Consider the following 18152-nt stretch of genomic DNA (forward strand, 5'->3'; position numbering starts at 1 on the left):
TTTTATTTGAGTCCCCTCTCTCTCTTTTTGATGATGAGTGTGGCTAAAGGCATGTCATTTTTACTGATCTTTTCAAAGAACCAGTTCCGGGTTTCATGGATCTGTTCTATTGTTTTTTAAGTCATTTTTTCATTTATTTCTGCTCTAACCTTCATTATTTCCTTCTTTCTGTTAGTTCGGGGCTTTGTTCTTCTTTTTCTAGCTCCTTTAGGTGTGAGGTTAGTTTGTTCATTGGAGATTTTTGTTTGTTTCTTCAGGTAGGCCTGCATTGCTATAATCTTCCCTCTTAGAACAGTTTTTTGCTGCATCCCAAAGATTTGTGGTTTCATTTTTCATTTGTCTTTGTGTATTTTTTTAAATTTCCTCTTTGATTTCTTGGTTGACCCATTCATTGTTTAGTAGTATGTTGTTTAGCTTTCCATGTATTGTGTTCTTTCCAGGTTTTTCTTGTGATTGATTTCTAGTTTGATAAAGTTGTGGTCAGAAAATATACGTGATATGATAATCTTTTTGAATTTGTGGAGACTTGTTTTATGGCCTAACATGTGACCTATTCTGGAGAATGTTCCATGTGCTCTTGAAAAGAATGTTCTGCAGTTTCCAGATGAAATGTTCTAAATATAGCTGTTAGATCCATCTGGTTCAGTATGTCATTCAAAGCCACTGTTTCCTTATTGATTTTCTGTCTGGATTATCTATCCATTGATGTAAGGGGGTGCTAAAGTTCCCTACTTTTATTGTATTACTGTCAGTTTCTTCCTTTATGTTTGTTAATAGTTGCTTTATGTATTTAGGTGCCCCGGTGTTGGTTGCATAAATATATACAGTTGTTAGATACTCTTATTGAATTGTTCCCTTTATCATTATGTAGTGTCCTTCTTTGTTTGTTATAGTCTGTTTTAAAATCTATTTTGTATGATGTAAGAATTGCTACCCCAGCATTCTTTTCACTTCCATTTGCATGATAAATGTTTTTTCATCCCTTCACTTTCAGTCTGCATATGCCTTTAGGTCTGCAGTGAGCCTCTTGTAGGCAGCATATAGAGGCATCTTGCTTTTTTACCCATTCTGTCACCCTAGGTCTTGTAATTGGAGCATTTAGTCCATTTACATTGAAAGCAATTACTGATAGATATGTACTTATTGCCATTTTGTTGTTTTACAGTTGTTTTTTTTTAGTTCTTTTCTGTCCTGTTTTCTTCTCTTGCCCTCTTCCCTTGTGGTTTGATGGCTTCCGTTAGTGATATACTTGGATTCCTTTTGATTTGTGGTTGCCAGTAGGTCCATTTGGAGATCTTATGCACAGAGCTGTCTATATTAGGTTAAGTTTGAACCCATCCTAAACCACTGAATTTTTACTCCCTTTCGTATTTTGTGCATATGATGCAATACTTTATATCCTTTTATTTGTGAATCCCTTGACTGATTTTTATACATTTTTTTTTATTTTTCTGCTTTTGTGCTTTATTCTCCATACTGGTTTTATAAGTGATTAATCTACTACTTTTATTTTACATTTACCTGTGAAATTTTTTCCTTCAGTAATTTTCTTTTTTAAGTTTTCATTTGAATTCCAGTTAGTTAACACAGAGTTATATTAGTTTCAGGTGTACTGTATAGTGATTCAACACTTCCACACAACACCTGGTGCTCATCACAAGGGCACTTCTTAATCCCCATCACCTGTTTCACCCATCCACCCCCCACCCCACGCCCCTCTGGTGACCATCAGTTCTTAATAGTTAAGAGTCTGTTTCTTGGCCTTCTTTAATTTTCTTGCTCTTGATTATGGCCTTTTCTTTCCACTCAAAGAATTTCCTTTAATGTTTCTTGTAAAGCTGGCTTAGTGGTGATGAACTCCTTTAACTTTTGTTTGCCCTGGAAACTCCATCTTTCCTTCTATTCTGAATGATAATCTTACTAGGAAGAGTGTTCTTGGTTGCAGGTTTTCTCCTTTCAGTGCTTTGAATATACCATGCCACTCTCTTATGGCTTGTAAGGTCTCTGCTGAAAAAGCAGCTGATAGCCATATTGGGTTTCCCTTGCATATAACTGTTACCTCTTGCTGATTTTGCTATTTTAATTATTATGTGTCTTGATTTATACCTCCTTGGGTTGACTTTGTTGGGGGCTCTCTGTGCTTATTGGTTGTGGATGTCTATTTCCTTCCATAGATTAGGGAAGTTTCAGCTATTATTTCTTGAAATAAATTTTCTGCCCCCTGTCCTCTGTCTTCTTCTTCTGGGATACCTGTAATGCAAATGTTGTTATGCTTAATGATGTCACTGAATTCCCTTAACCTATTCTCACTTTTAATTCTTTTATTTTATTTTATTTATTGATTGATTGATTGATTGATTGATTTTAGCTGTTCAGCTTGGTTCTTTTCCATTACTCTTTTTTCCATGTTGCTGATTTGTTCTTTGGTTTAATCTGCTGTTTACTACCTCTAGTGTATTTTAAATTTCAGTTAACAAATTCTTCATCTCTGATTGGTTCTTTTTTACATTTTCTTTCTTTCTGCTGAAGGTCTCACTGAGATCCTCCACTCTTTTCTCAAGTCCAGTGAGTATCTTTTTGAGCATTACTTTGAATTCTTTATCAGGTATATTGCATATTTCTGTTTCATTAGCTGTTTTGTTGTGATTTTATCCTGTTCTTTGATTTGAGATGTATTCCTCTGACTCCTCATTTTGTCTAACTCTCTGTGTTTCTAAATATTAGGAAAGTCAGCTACATGTCCTGATTTTGAAAGTAGTGGCATTATGGATAAGTGGTCCTGTGATTGCCTATAACACAGTGTCCCCTGTTAACCAGAATTAGGTGCCTCAGGGTTGTCTCCTGTGTAGGTTGCAAGCACCCTGCTGTTGGGGGTGAGCCACATTTGCCTTCAGCACAGTCTGCTGCGGTGGCCCACTTTGCCTATTGTGCATGCACTGGGCAGGATTTGGTCCCTTTGTTGTTCAGGAGCCAGTCTGTGGCTGCCGTAGCCTTGTAGTTGGGTGGTCAGAGTCAGACCAGCCTGTCCACTGGGGTTCTGGTTGCACCAAACTGCAGGGTACTCTCCCTGCATTGTCCCCTGAGAGGCTTTTGTTGGTGGGTGAGCCTGCAGTCAAACCAGATGCCTGCCCCCTGTCCATCTGCTGGGGCTGCCGTCACGCTGTTGTGTGTCGTTACCTTCTCTCCTTTGGACCTGAGAACTTTGGAGCGCTTGTCCCTGCTGGGGCTGCTTGCAGGATGTGTTGTGGCGAGAGCTTTTTTGGTGGAGCTAATCCACAGAAGAACGTGGGGGCTGGCATTGTTAGCAAGGTAGGTGAAGAGTGTTCATGCTGGTTCTTACAAATGTCCAGCCGGCCAGGCAGGGGGCAAGGAGAGAAGTGACACCCACCAACTCTTTCTTTCTTGGAGAAGTCTTCTACAGACCCCTGCCCCTCCCGTGCAGCTCTGGGATTTGTAAATAACTCTTCTTCACGGATATCCTAGGTGTTTTTCAAACTGCTGCCTCTGTGCTTTTATCTCAGTGGTGCTGTTTGTTAAGCTCTCGCTTCAAGGGCAGGGACTCAGTTTTCTCTGGCCCTTTGGGTTTCCCAGAGCTAAGCCCATTGATTTTTAAAGTGCCCGGAGTGAAGCCCCACTGGTTGTAAAACCCCAAATTAAGCCCCAGTGTTTTCAAAGCCCAATGTTATGGGGACTCATCTTCCCACTGCAGGGGCCCCATGTTTGGGATGCCTGGTATGGGGTCTGTTCCTCTCCCTTCTCCATACCTGTGGCGTCCTTCCCATTTGTGGTTAATCTTGCAGGGAGTTTGGTCCCCAACTGTGCCTCTGCCCCTCGTACCCTTTCCGATGCGACCCCCTCTCTGTGATTAACTGTGGAAAGTCTGTTCTGCCAGTCTTCAGGTTGTTTTCTGGGTTAGGTGCACCAATGTGGCCGTTATCTAGGTAAGATAGGACCATGAACACCCAGGTCTCCGTCAGGGTCGGGGTCCAGCTCGCCTTGTAGGGTCTGACCCTCTGGGATGTGGCCTCGGCATAATCAGCATGGGGTCCTTGTCATCCTGCAGCCAGGCCTGGGGGTCGCCCTCCATCACTCTGTACCACCCCTTCCATGGCAATGCCAGCTGGAGCTCTTTTCGAAAATCCAAAAAAGGCTCCATGGGGCCGGGCCTCCCAGAGCAGCAGGGTCGCCGGGTGGCGGTGCTGGTATAGCAGGTGGAGTGCGGAGTGTGCGGGATTGCACATGGGTCCCTCGAAGGCGATGAAAATGGGTCTGTGCACGAGCCCCAGCAGGCAGCACAGATCCTCCCGGCAGGGATGGGACTGGCAGGACACCTATTTTATACACAAGAGTTTAAAATGAATAAGGATGGGGCGCCTGGGTGGCTCAGTCGTTGAGCGTCTGCCTTAGGCTCAGGTCATGATCCCAGGGTCCTGGGGTCGAGCCCGACATCGGGCTCCCTGCTCGGCGGGAAGCCTGCTTCTCCCTCTCCCACTCCCCCTGCTTGTGTTCCCTCTCTCGCTGTGTTTCTCTCTGTCAAATAAATAAATAAAATCTTAAAAAAATAAAATAAAATAAAATGAGTAAGGAGGCTACCACTCATGGTCTAATTACCAGTGTCCACCAGGGTTCAGTTCTGCCCTCATAGGACAGCATTTCTGGGGCCCATTGCAGTTACCTGGCCACCTGATAAGAATATGCTTCTGGCAGAGGCAGTGATCTACAACGAAATGCAGAGCCACACAGACAGTGGGATATGAGAAAATTGTGTGTGTGTAAACGTAGAAAGAGAGGCAAGGAATAACCTCTGAGTTACAAGTGGTGGGAAAGGTTAAAAAAAAAGGATAGAGTATCTGCTAAAGGGAGAATATACCAACTTAAAACAACAACAGAGAGAAACCTATCACTTGTGCCTTTTGTGGTTCAGCGGTCTTACTCTGTTGGCACGCGCCAGCCACGGATGCCACGTTGTTAGTCCCTCAAGAGAACTCTTCATTCAGCAGTAACATGTCAAACAGGGAAAGATGATTTACGTCTTACAGTAGATCCTCTGAACGCTGTGGGGATGCCTGCTTCATAATAGGTTTTCCTAATTACCAAATGCATAAAGTCAGCATCGTTTCAGTAATGAAGATGGGGTTTTATGTCTACTTTTTCCACAGCCACGTAACGTTTCTTGGGGATGCATTTCGCCCATCTGGACAATAAGAAGGAAGAGGAAGCTAGCCTAGGTCCCATTAGATTCTGAGAACATTGCTGAAAATGCAGGGCGGGAAGGCTTCTGTCCCGTCAGGCGACACGTCAGGAGGAGCTCTCCCACGAGGAGGAAGAATGGGGCCGACGCAGGAGGGGACAGGAAGAAGAAAAGTGAAGCCAAGGGGAGCCTCGGAGATGAGGAGAGTCTCCTCAGAAGCTCGGCAGCGCAGGAGAACTGTAACTTGGGAGAGAGACTGGCTGGAAAGGTGCACAGTGCATGCGTCCCTCTGAGCCACCAAAGCCGCCAGTGCGGCCGCAAGCTGAGCATCCGGGAGGGCTGTGACACGCGCCGCCTTCACGGGGAGGAGGAGGTAAGGGCAGTGCGTGCCGCCTACCCTGTTTCCTCCTCACACGTTGACGGACAGAAGGGAAATAGATATATATTTAGTAATTTATGTATATAATTATTTCTATATATTATTTATTTCTATATATAGCTGTCTCTTTCTCTGGTGCTCTCTGTCCTCGTAGTAGGTAAAAGACAGTGCCCTCAGTTTCTATCCTATGGACATTATAAATTACTTATTATATTTGTATTTCCTTTTTGGGTTGGATGTTAGAAAGGATAGGCCCAAACGAAGGGGACTACACTTAAAACATTTTTCATGCTACCTCCTTGAGTTACTTGCTATTTCTCCTCTCATTTTTTTATCCTGTTTTTAATGAATCGTATTTTGAAAAAGGTATATCACTATACAGTATGTTGTTATGTAAATCCCCTTAAAGTGTTTCTGGGACTAATGGGGCCCAGCCACATCAATGAATAACTCCAGTAGTATTACAAAGGGAAGAAATAGGTAAAGGGGGATGTGAAAAAGTACAGAAACATTTTTCAAAAATATAGGATACAGAGGACTTGGAGGAAGATGTAATTCTAGGTGGTGCGAGTGTTGCCAAACCTTGAAGTTCAAATCACAATAAAATGCAGAAGAGTTAAGGAATTTTCCTGTTGAGAGACGGATGTTCAGGGACACAGAAGCTGAATATATGATGTCAGTCTGAGAAATTAAAAAAAAAGGAATGTTGAGCAGCAGTCGCTTTGCACGCAAGCTCTATGTATAGGAAACTGTTCAGCAAGGGATATATAATACAGGATTTGCAGAGAGGGCAAAAATGACAGAATACATGATAGAGCAAAATAACGATAACTGCCTGGTGATCCAGTAGTACTGTATAACTGCTTAAACATATATAAGCTCCAGCCAATCATTTAGACCTTCAGCAAGGGCATATTCACGAAGCAAGATGATAAAGTGTCAAAATAAGAAACGTGTTTTATTTGTAAGGCTGAAGTACGGGTTGAGGTATAAAACAGTATTGGGATAAATACTGGTGTTTATTCCTTTCTTCTTACCCTTTTTGGAGTACGTCAACCTCTATTTTGAAAAGGAAAGATAAAGCTGTTAGAAGACAATTGCACTGTAAACAAATAACTGTACATACCTTCTATAATGGAAAGTGTGCAGCATCACCTCTGGATCAAAAACATCTGAGGAAAGCTCAGGGATTAATGAATCTTGGAAGGAGGGCATGGTTTACAAAAAATAAAGAGAGAAAAATGCTCACTGGAGCAGAGAGAATATACTGCTTTTTAAAAGGAAAAGAAAAGAACATGCAGTAGATAATACTGTGAGGATAAAATGTCTGAGGCACAAAGAACTAGAGATTTGTATTAGTAAGAGGGAAATCATTGATGACTTTGTTAGCGGTTTGTGATAGAAAACTTTTATAAAGAGGAACTTTGAGTGCAGAAAACACGTATGTGGGACGTGGCTAACTTGGAAGGTAACAACGTTTATGGGAGAGAAGAACAAATTAAGAAAGTCATGAATTCCAGTTCTGTTTACACGATACATTGTGAAATATTGTCACATGTTACCTTAAGAAACACTTTGTGGAATAATAGCCTATGAAAGAAAATGCTGATTTCCTTTGCATTGTTGTTAGGAAAATTAAGGAATGTTAAAATAAAGGTGCATTTGCAGTCTCCCTATGTAGAATCAACGGCAGCTATGAGGAAACAGCATATTTTTAGATAACACCGTTTATGAATACTGAGCTTTTCCAACAAATATATAAACTTAAAATTTACAACACGGAAGGTAATTAGTGTTATTTACTGCTGCCCACATCGCCTGTACTGAAGGATACAGTCATCTCAGGGAGACTGTGTTTTAGATATAAAGATAATTTCTGCTTTGAAAATACTTTCTCTGGAGGGAGGCTCTTCAGTTGGTTGAGTATACATATCCTACTACTGGTGATTCATTTTTTTCCCTAGTTAAGAAAGGGGTAAGTAAATTAGATGCTGAATAGAATCAGGCAAGAGGTTAATCAATATTGACCAAAAAAAATCTAGAGGACATATGTTTATTTTTGGTCTCTGAATCACATTTTGATATTTATATTATTTTATAATTTAAGTGTAATTCCTAGGTGTTTCAGCAGTGTTGGGAAATATTGAATATAAATGAGATTTTTTAAATCCTATAATCTTTACCATCAAGATAGGAACCCTGCTTATATTTTGTTTTACAGGTTTATACTCTCCTACTTATGTGTGAATATGCCCATGTGGACATATATATATTAGTGTGTGGGTGTCCCACAGTCTTTTGATCCTCGTTTTAATTTGAATGTGTTTGAAATGTTAGCTTTCACCTTGGGATATTTGCATGCCGTAGTAACTTGGGTTTCATATTTGTAGTCTTACTACTTCTGGCAAAGATTGAATAACAGGGAGCAGATCTAACCACTTGCCTGAAACATCTACCAAAAAAAAAAAAAAAAAAGACCAGATGATAAAATACATATGAAAGCCATTTTCAGTATATTGACCAGGCAAGGAAAGACAGTGACTCCTAAGAGATTGAAAAGAAATGAAGCGAGTCTAGAATTGGCCCGGCTTGTCACCTTGAGTAGTTCAGGTGAAACCTGGTGGTCTTCTGGAGTTGAGGACAACAGGCTAAGGGTCCGAGGAGGACCATGGGGCAAGCGTCCACAGGACAAAGTAGCAGAGAGGAGAGAATTCTATAGAAAATTTTGGAGTCCATACACGGCTCAGAATACTTCTCATTCCCTTTAGTCAAAGTGTCAACCCGTATCATGCTCAGAGCTTCACAGAGAGCCCATAGAAGGGTTTTGTGTCTCTAGTGATAAAAAATTAGCCCTAGATTTTTGCTTCCTGGTCTCACCTAACAGAGCTTAAAATTAAGAACCAAAAAGATCATAGTGTTTCCGGGTAACTTAGTTGAGTACCAGAACAAAGCTCAAGAAGATGGATGTATTGAAAAAAACTGTTGAGGTCTTTTATGCTGGATAAGTGTGAACAAGGCAAAAGTCACAGGCTTCAGCATCCAATTGAAAGTCAGTAGGCATGCAAAGAAGCAGAAAATATGTCCAGCAGTGTGGACAAAAATTAATTGATCAAAACTGATCTAGAAGTGAAACATGCTAGAGTGATGAGGCATCACAAGATTTATGATTACTCTATTCCATTTGTTCAAAACACAAGAGGAAAGATGAAACATGTTAAACATAGACATGGAATCTATAAAAGAACATTCTCATCCTTCCTGCACTCACCTCTTAAATAGAGTCTAGAGTCTCAATAGGATGATGAGAAAGTTCTCCTCCTGAAGCAGGGTCAAAAGCTTTGCTCATGAGTCCGGGCAACCCTCAGCATGACTGAATGTGCAGGACACTTTACAAGTGCCATTAGGCCCAACGGAAAAAAAAAAAAAAAAAAAAAACCAAGGTATTCCCCTGGGGCAAGGATGGTGAACTATTTTAATCTTTGCCGTTCAAAGATAGCATGTCTACCAAGGAACCATTTTCCTCTCATAGAAGTATGCTGGGGTTCTGAGGAATTCAGCCTCACTAGGTGTTTGCTACATAGTGAAATCCCTGGTCGTTGCTCATCCCCAAATTGCAAGGAAGGCTTTGGTTACTGACCACTTAGTTAAGCTCACTCATCAGTGTATTTGTTCAGAGGCCAGTCTCAAATACCACACCATTAACAGATTCCAGAGTTGGACATGAGGGCACAGTAGGGAAGGCCCAGGGCAAAGATGCTGTAATGCAGGAGATCGTTGGAACTGGACACATGTGTTGGGAGCCAGGGCAGAGTCTGCTCTCCAGGATCCACAGGGCTAGCGGTAGCTGGCTCTTTGGTAAATGCAGCCCATAGAGGATCCCAAAATTGTGGTTTCTTCTCGTATTAACCATGCTCCTTTACGCCTGCTTTTAACATTTTGGCTACAAGTTCCTTTCTTACTGCCTGAGCTCTGTTTTGGAGTAGTGGGAAGAAAAGTGAATTAAGGGACACTACATGTGTCTTCAGCTGGGAGGAGTGGCACAGTGTGGCCTCTGGACACGTTCAGACCAAGGCTCTAGTCCCAGCTCTGTCACTTACAAGCCAGGTGAACTTGAGAAAATTGCGAGTTCATCATCTGCAAAGTGAGTCTGATATGTCTTATCTGGTAGGACTGTTGGAATAGATGTGATGTTGCAAAGCACCCGATACAATGATCTTGAAAGAATGGCATTTATTGCTATGATGATTATGACCCCAGACAATAATACCAACTCCTTTGGGATTTTTTTTTTTTTTTAATTTTATGAGATGTCAGAAAATATGCACCCCCTTTGGAGGGAATGAAATACTGCTTAGCCAGTAAAACTATGTAAATTTTCCCCATTTGAAAATATGTTATTTAATTTGAGTGTGAAAGAGTCTCCCCCCACTAGATGTAATTCAGAGGTCCTAGCATTTGTGTCAGGGACCAACAGTTTCCCTCCCACATGCCTTTACATCCAAACTACCCCTAATTTTATTCATTTCACCACCACTAGAAATCACGCCTTCATTTAGAGGTTGCCAGATTACACTCAAAATAATTTAATTAATAGAATGCCTCTTTAATGGAGTAGCCTCTGGCCCTCCCAGCCCAGTGTAAAGACAGCGAAGTGGCATCTCACTTCAGAGGAGTGTCACCTTTGTTTCTTAGAATTTTCCTAGCGATCAGGTCCATAAAATGTACTGGGAGCAGAGCACAGGACCCCTTCTATTCCTGCCCCAGGTGGAGATGCTCTCTGGTTTACCCACTGTCCCAAAGTAACTACTAAGGGCAGTTTTTCATTCTAGTCTTTAGTCTCTCAACTCTGAGACCCACCATCTGAGGGTCAGTTCCTTGCTCACAATTCTCACAACTTCATCTAGTCCGCTATCCTGCTTAACGTAAAATGACCTCCGCTAAGGCAAGTGCAGTGTCGCAAAGCTCCCAAGTGCCTTGCTTCAGAGCATTTGCTCGTGGCTGCTCTCATCAGGAACCTCCTGTCTCCCGTAAGGGGTAACCCTTCTTTTAATTTGTCTTTTATGGGGGTCATAGAGTGGAGTTCATGGTCTTCCTTACGTGGCAGCAGCCCCTAGACTAGAATTCTCTGGACAGTGGCCTGGTCTTCTTTTTCTTACCATCCCAGTACTAGCATGAGGCCTCCCGAAGAAGAGGTGCTCAGTTAATGATTGGGGAGAAAGAGAGAAAGTGAGCAGAATGTCTACTTTATTATTGTTTTTATTCCTCCCACAATCTTGAACAATCCAAGAAATTCTAGATACATATCTTTTAGTTTTACAGAAAGTACTAACAGAGTAAAACAAACCAAAAATTTGGTAGAATAGGAACACAAAGAAAACATGCACTGTGTTTCTTCCGGTCCCACCTGGGTCCTCCACTGCTTAAAACACTAACTACATTCTTCAGGGAAAAGATAAAGAATCTCCCTCAGACTTTACCTGATGCAGGAGTAGTTATTGGTAATGGCCCAGGACTGCGTGCTGGTCTTGGTGTTCAATCTGGCTGCATCTATTCCATAGTCTCTCTTCCTCATCTCTCAAAGCCTTTTCATAATTGGATGGGAAGGCACTGAGGATGGTGACATTGACTTTGGCCAAAAAATACCAGAGTTTTCTCTTGCTGGTTTCAGCGTGGCCTCTTGGACCCCACAGGAATTCATAGCATTGGAGGATCCCACATGAATTCATAGTGTGGAGGATCACTGTTCGGCTCCTGCCAGTACTCCAGGTCCTTGACCCTCACCAAATCTTTGGTGGTGAGCTTCCTGGACTCTTCATAAATGAAGTTGTTCTCCCAACATATACCCAAATCTTACTCAGAACTTCTCAGGTCTTCTCTTCTGTGGCACAGTCGCCCTTCATGAAGGTCATGCTCAGGAGTGTCACCAGGAGATGGGTCTTGGACAGGCCCTTATCACTCAAACTTCCATTGTTAGGAGGTCTAGTACACAAACAAGCATCAAAGTGATGGTGGGGATTCACGTCCTTTAATTCAAGGCTGAAAACCAGTTCCAGCCACTCAGAGGTTCTCCTCAGGATCTCAGGGAAGTGATTCTTGTGCTTTGAGCATGACTGTTTTTGTAATGGGTCTTCATTTTATAGATGTGCAGCAGAAATTGTACCAATATGTTCACCTACCTGGTTAGAGGAGTTGTGTGTTAGCTCCCGGGGGAGGGGGCGGTGTTCTCAGTGACATGCTCTTCCTATCCTCAACTTGGTTCTTGGCACTCTCACCTGGTCTTGGGCATGAAACCGCCACAGTAGCCATACTGGTGGATGGGGCTCTCTATGGCTCCTGGGGAGTGCCAGCAACAGGGGACCTCTGGGGAGTACCCCCAAAACAAGAGAGGAGGAGGATGGGGGACTCTTTTGCTGCTGCTGCAGTAGACCGAGCACCCTCAAGACACTAGGGGCATTTCTCATGGAGGCAAAGCTTGCTCTTCTGGCCCCGAGGCATGGCGACACTGGGCAGGGCTGGCAGGTGGCGAAGGCACCTGGAGAGGGGGGACGGTGAGGTGGGGTGAGCCCCTTCAGTGGAGAGATCCCACCTTGGCTTTGACCACGGCCGCCCCTGCAGGGTCCCCCAGGGCTCTGCTGTAGGACCCCCCCCCCAGGCTTCTCTTACACTGGTTAGCCTGGGCCCTGAGCACCCTGTGGAGGAAGGGGGTGTGAGCCTTGGGCCCCAGCCAGACAGCCCTGCCCGGGGGTTACTGGGGTGACGGCAGGGGCCGGCAGTGGGGCCTCCTGTGTTCTAGTGTGGGGAGTCTACTCAGTGTGCCACCTAGGGTCTGGGGCCCACCCTTCTGTCCTCTAGTGGCTTCACCTTCAGACTAAGGATTTTACCTCCCTTAGACATGATATAAAGGAGGAATAGGGGATCCTCTGCCTGTCACCCCTGCCCTGAGCCTTGAAGTGCTAAAAGCAGGGCCAAAGCTGGACTCTTTGTTGTCTCCTTTATTCAGGGGGTGGGATGTCGCCCCCTCAGTCTTCAGTCAGGGTTCTCAAATTGAATCTTGGGAGGGCTGGTGGCTCCTCTCTACCTTTACCTGAAGACATCTCCTCATAATGAGGCCACAACCCTCTGAGACCCACTAGAAAGAGTGAGGATAGCCATATTTGGCCACACCTGCCTGTGGTAGGCAAATCTGGACCTTGTGATGGTTCACCTCACTGGTCCTCACTCAGGTTCCTCAGTTTGACTCTGAGATGGCCTCATTCCTTCGTCTCTTGACCTATTACTGTCCTCATTTCTCTGTCACCCCGACAGGAATTGAGGGTTGCCTTTGCTCTGCCTGACAGCTATCCAGATGTCTCCCGGGACTGACAGCAGGGGAGATATTATGCACTGCCCCCATTGTTACGGTTTTCATGTGCTGCTCCATTTTCAGGGTCCTTACCCTTCACTCTGGCACAACCTAGAAATTGTCCCTATGCTAGCTTCAGACCAAGGGCCTCACCGCCCTGAGTCCCCAGAAGTGGAAGCCAGGTAAGTTGCATCTAGTCACAGCTGTTTGGAGATTTTGAGAGCTAATAGCAGGGGACAAAACTCTATGGGACCCTACTCTTCTGAGGTTGGTGACATCTATAGTCCTCTCTGTTAAGGATCTATGATGCCTCCTTCTACTGACCTAAGTCCCCCAGGGCTGGAAGCCAGTGGGTGACACATTTGAATACTCCTTCCTAGAGCTCCTCAGGTCTGAGAGGATGGTGAGACTTCCTCTCACTTTTTGGTTGGGTGTTTCCCTTAGTCCTCACTCAGAGTTTTCACTCTGGTCCTTGCTATGACCTGGAGGCCTGTTCTCTCACACGAACTCCTTTAATTCCCTCTGACCAGCAAGGATTGCCTTACGTGGTAAAACTTCCTGTGGTCACATGGCTGACAGTAGGAGAGGTATTCTGTGGTGTCTCCACTTTTATGATCTGGGTGGTTCCCTCTATACTTAGGGCCCTGTGCTTGATTCTTGGCATGACCTGGAATTTCCCCCTCTGCTAACCTGACGCTTACTCTTTAGACCAAGTGCCTCACCTCCCTGAGGTGGCCCTAGAAGGAAATGAGTGGGACTCATCATGCCCCCATTCCTGGGTTTACTGAGGGAAGACATCAGTGGCAGGGCTCTGTGTGGCCCCTTCTGTTCTGGTTGGGGTCCCCTTATCCTCCTTTAGAGTGATCAGCTTGACACCAGTTAGGAAGTAGGTTTCCTCCCTCTACTGAGGGAGGCTGCTCCCATTAGACAAAGGCCCTGTCCTCCGGGAGACCACTTCCTGTGGAAAGAGGGACACCTCAGCTGGAGAGCTTTGCCCTGGGCCTCCTAGGGCTGACAGCAAGGGTGGGACTCTGGGCATTCTCCTCGATTCTGGGGTGAGTGGTCCCCTTGCTCCTCATTCACGGTCCTCATCTTGACTCATGACCAGACCTGGGACTCTACCCTCCAGTCACCTAAAAAACCCATACTCCTCAGACTAAGGCCATTACTTGCCTGGAAGCTCCAAATTGGAAGTCCGGATGCATCCCATCTGTCCAGGGCTGTTGCGATCTTCTGAAAGATGATGATAGTAGGGGCAGAATTTTATGACATCCCACTCTTCTGCAGTTAGTAGCCCCTCAGTCCTTGCTCAGGTTTTTGACCTTGACTCTGGGTAGCATATGGGGCTGCTTCCTCTACTAAGTCAGCCAGCCTTACACCAAGGTTGTCACCTTCCGGAGACACTAGAGGGAGAAGTCAGGCTGCTATTCCCTGGCTTACCCCTGCCTGAGGCCTCTGTTTGCCCCGCTCTGTCATGGGGGTCCACTCACCAGCACTCATTGTCCTCACCCTAAATACAATTAAGGCCTATGAGGATCTCCTACTTGGGCAGAATCAGAGCTGCTGCACAGGCCCAAGGACCTCACCTCCCTGTGAATTCACTTCCTCTGCTCCCCACCAGAGGAAATGAGGGGGTGACCATAGCCACACAAGGCAGAAAGTAGGGTATGTGTTGTGGAGCCCCGACTGTTCTGGGATGGGCAGTTCCTCATTCCTCATTCAGGGTCCTCACCATGATACCTGTTAGGCTGGGACCCCCCCTCCCCCCCACTGACCTGAGGACACAACCCTTAAACCATGGCTCTTACATCCCTGAGAACCTTGAAGACTGAGTTAGGGGATGCTCAGGCTGCAGCTCTACCTGAGGCCCTCTAGGTCTGAGAGTAGCTAAGGCATGGTCTCTCAGCACTCCCTATATTCTGAGCTGTTGGTGTCTAGCCCCCCATTCATACAGGGTTCTCATTTTGTCTTCTCTTTGATTAAAGGCTGCTGGCAAATCCTCATCCCTGCAAACACTTGAGCAGGTTCCTGACTGCCAACCTTGCAGACACTGGGACACTGTCCCTAGGAAGATGTGAGATGGGGAAGCTGTGGCACAAGGCAGGGGGCTGCCCAGGTGTTAAGCTGTCAGAGAAGAATCACCCTGATCTCTTCCTTCTCTGCGCCAGCTAGACAGCATCTTATGCAGTTTCACTCCTGACAGATTTCCTTCCTACACGGAAAGGGCAGAGCAGGATAATTTGGAGAGCCCCCGATCTTTTCAGGTTATCTGATACTGCCTATATAGATGATCATATTGTCACTGAATATCATTTTTTTCTTTTCTTTCTTCACACATTTACTCAGCATTACTATTACTGTGGCTATGTATTCCAAAACACTGCTTTGGGTCAGGGTTTTGTTTATCCCATGAGATGTATTTTGGAGTAATGAGAAGAAAAACGAAATAAAAGATACAAGGTCCGGCTCAGGCTGGGAGGAAAGGAAGAGCATGGGTCTCTAGACTGATCCGGACCAATCCAGACCAGGGATCCAGTCCCAGTGAGGTGACTTACCACTCCTGTGAACTTGAGATATTCACAAGTCGTTTATCTGTAAGTGAAGTTCGCTAAGCTCTATCCTATAGGAATGTTGGCATTTATGTACTGTGTAAAGCACTTGGCATACTCATTAAGATATATTGGGCCTGAATGAATGCCAGTTATTATTATGAACCCCCAAAAATACCACCCTCCCATTTAAGTTTATTTTTAATCCAGTAGATAGCAGAGAATATACCGTGCACAGGGACAAAAACAAACGTTCTTAAGCTAAGAAAAATTAAAGTATCTTATCTTTTTACTAAGACTAAAAGGAAAAGGCAAACCATGAATTAAACACCTTTTATTTATTTTTTTAACTTTTTTTCTCCATTTCGTGTTCCTATTTTACTGTGTGGTTCTTCCACATTTCCATGAAAATCCCTATTGCAGTGCCATGTTATCTGCTTTTGGATCACGAATACAATATAGATGGTCTGTGACTTTCTTTTTCATGTACCCAAACTGTAACTCTCATTTGTGAAACAGCGATAAATGAGAGCCACGTCATTCTTAAGTTTATATTCTAGAACTAAATGAGCTATTAGAAGAAAAAACATTTGAAAACACCTAAATAAATATAACTGTGTATGTGTTTATAGAAGCTAACCGTTTCGAACACATAGGAAGAAGATCTGTGCTTTGTCCCCTCCAACCCCTAGGACTCTGCACTACCTGGAAGGTCGACTGCCCTCTTCCACCGCAAGGAAAAGCAGCCGCCCCCGCTGACCGACTAGACGCGGCGCCAGCCACGGGCCGCCGCGCGCTCCTTCTGCTCTTGCAGCGCCTCCTCGTACAGCTCGGGGAAGCAGCTGGGCACGGTGTCGTTGATCTTGGCCAGGACCTGCAGCACCTGCATCTTGCTGGTCTCCGCGCGGGCTCGCGGGCCCCACAGGAACTCGTGGCGCGGAGGGTCGCTGGCGGGCACCGCGCGGTACTCCAGGTAGCCCTGGTGCACCAGGTCTTGGGTGATGAGCTGCCGGGGCTCGCCGAAGATCAGGTGCCTCCTGCCCTCCTGGAGGCCCAGCACGTTGAGGAACTCCCAGACCTCCTCCTCGGTGGCGCGGTTGCCCTTCATGAAGATCATGCCCAGGAGCGCCATCAGGAGGCCGGTCTTGGGCAGCCCCTTGTTGCCGTCGCCCGGGAGGGACAGCTTGCTGACCAGGGTGTAGGACTGGCCGCGGGTGTCGACCTCCTTGAGCTCGAGCCCGAAGACCAGCTCCATGCGCTCGGAGGCGAGCCTGAAGATCTCGGGGAAGTGCTGGCCGTACTTCCTGCCGACCATCTTCAGCAGCGCGGCCCGCGTGATGGGCTCCCCGGTGCCATGCTTCTCCAGCAGGTACTGCACCAGCATGCTGGCCTTGCGGGTGAGGGGGTCTTTGCGGGTGGCCCGGGCGGCCAGGGCGGCGGCGGCCGCCGCGTTCTGGGCGCCCTGGTCACGTGGCGGGCCTGCAGGGTCCACGCCAGGAGACCCAGGGGCCGGGGCGCCCTGGGGCTGCGGGGCGGGACCCGCCTCGGGGGAGCCCGGGGGCATAGCCCCCACGCTGGGCGGGGGGGAGCGGGGGGGCTCCTCTGCTGCGGGGGCTGCTGCTTCAGCAGCAGGAGCACCCCCGAGACTCTGAGCCTCACCGCGGCCCTGGTGGCGTTTCTCCCGGGCACGGACCTTGCTCTTCTGGCCCCGAGGCATGGCGACACTGGGCAAGGCTGGTAGGTGGTGAGGGCACCTGGAGAGGGGGGACGGTGAGGTGGGGTGAGCCCCTTCAGTGGAGAGATCCCACCTTGGCTTTGACCACGGCCACCCCTGCAGGGTCCCCCAGGGCACTGCTGTAGGACCCCACAGGCCTCCCTTGACCCTGGTCAGCCTGGGCCCTGAGCACCCTGTGGAGGAAGGGGGTGTGAGCCTTGGGTCCCCAGGCACACAGCCCTGCCCGGGGGTTACTGGGGTGACGGCAGTGTTCTTGACAGGGAAGACCGCGGTGTCCGGGTTGGGGGGGAGGACGGGGGCTCCTCGCAGTTCACATTCAAGATCGTCCTGTTAATAATTGTTGGCAAGACCCGGGCCCCCACCCCCCCCCCCCCCCCCCGCTCTGAAGGAGACCCTGTGATCTTCCAGGGTACCCTGGAGGAGGAAAGCAGGGAGCACTTCAGCCCACCACTCGAGTCAGGGGGCACCTAGTGCCGAGCACTTATGGGAGGGCTTCTCTGCCCGCAGTTCGTGGGGTCCTCCTCGGAATGACGCAGAATCCCCACTTGGACTCCGGGTAGGACCTGGGACCCTCCCTTCCTCTGACTGGGGCTGCACCTGCAGATCAAAGCTCTAACCTGCCTGAGACCTGATAGGAGAAATGGTGCGATGTCTCAGCCTGACATTCCTTTCTTGGGATCTTAAGGGTCGACAGGAGGGGACAGGCCATATTCTCTCTGGTCCCCTCCCTTCAGGGGGGTGGTTCCCCCAGTCCTCACTCAGGGTCGTCCCTTGACTGCTGGTCGAGCCCAGAGCTGCTCTCTCTTGCCCTGCGGCTGGCCACTCAGGCTAATGGCAGCAGGGGCTGGAGACTCATTAGGAGGCTGACAGTCCTCACCCTGAGTCCCGGCAGGACCTGGAAATCCTCCCTCAGCTGACCTGCTGCCAGCCCCTTAGACCAAGGCCCCTACCTCTCC

General features: G+C 46.7%; 1 protein-coding gene across 1 annotated transcript; it reads right to left on the minus strand.

Moving 5' to 3' along the window:
- Window positions 1-16224: 16224 nt before the first annotated feature.
- On the minus strand, window positions 16225-17178 carry LOC118540423 (melanoma-associated antigen B17-like). Its single transcript, XM_078064046.1, has one exon. The coding sequence runs from the start codon at window positions 17176-17178 to the stop codon at window positions 16225-16227; it is 954 nt and encodes a 317-aa protein (XP_077920172.1).
- Window positions 17179-18152: the final 974 nt, after the last annotated feature.

This window comes from Halichoerus grypus, chromosome X, assembly GCF_964656455.1.
Source record: "Halichoerus grypus chromosome X, mHalGry1.hap1.1, whole genome shotgun sequence".
NCBI lineage: Eukaryota > Metazoa > Chordata > Mammalia > Carnivora > Phocidae > Halichoerus > Halichoerus grypus.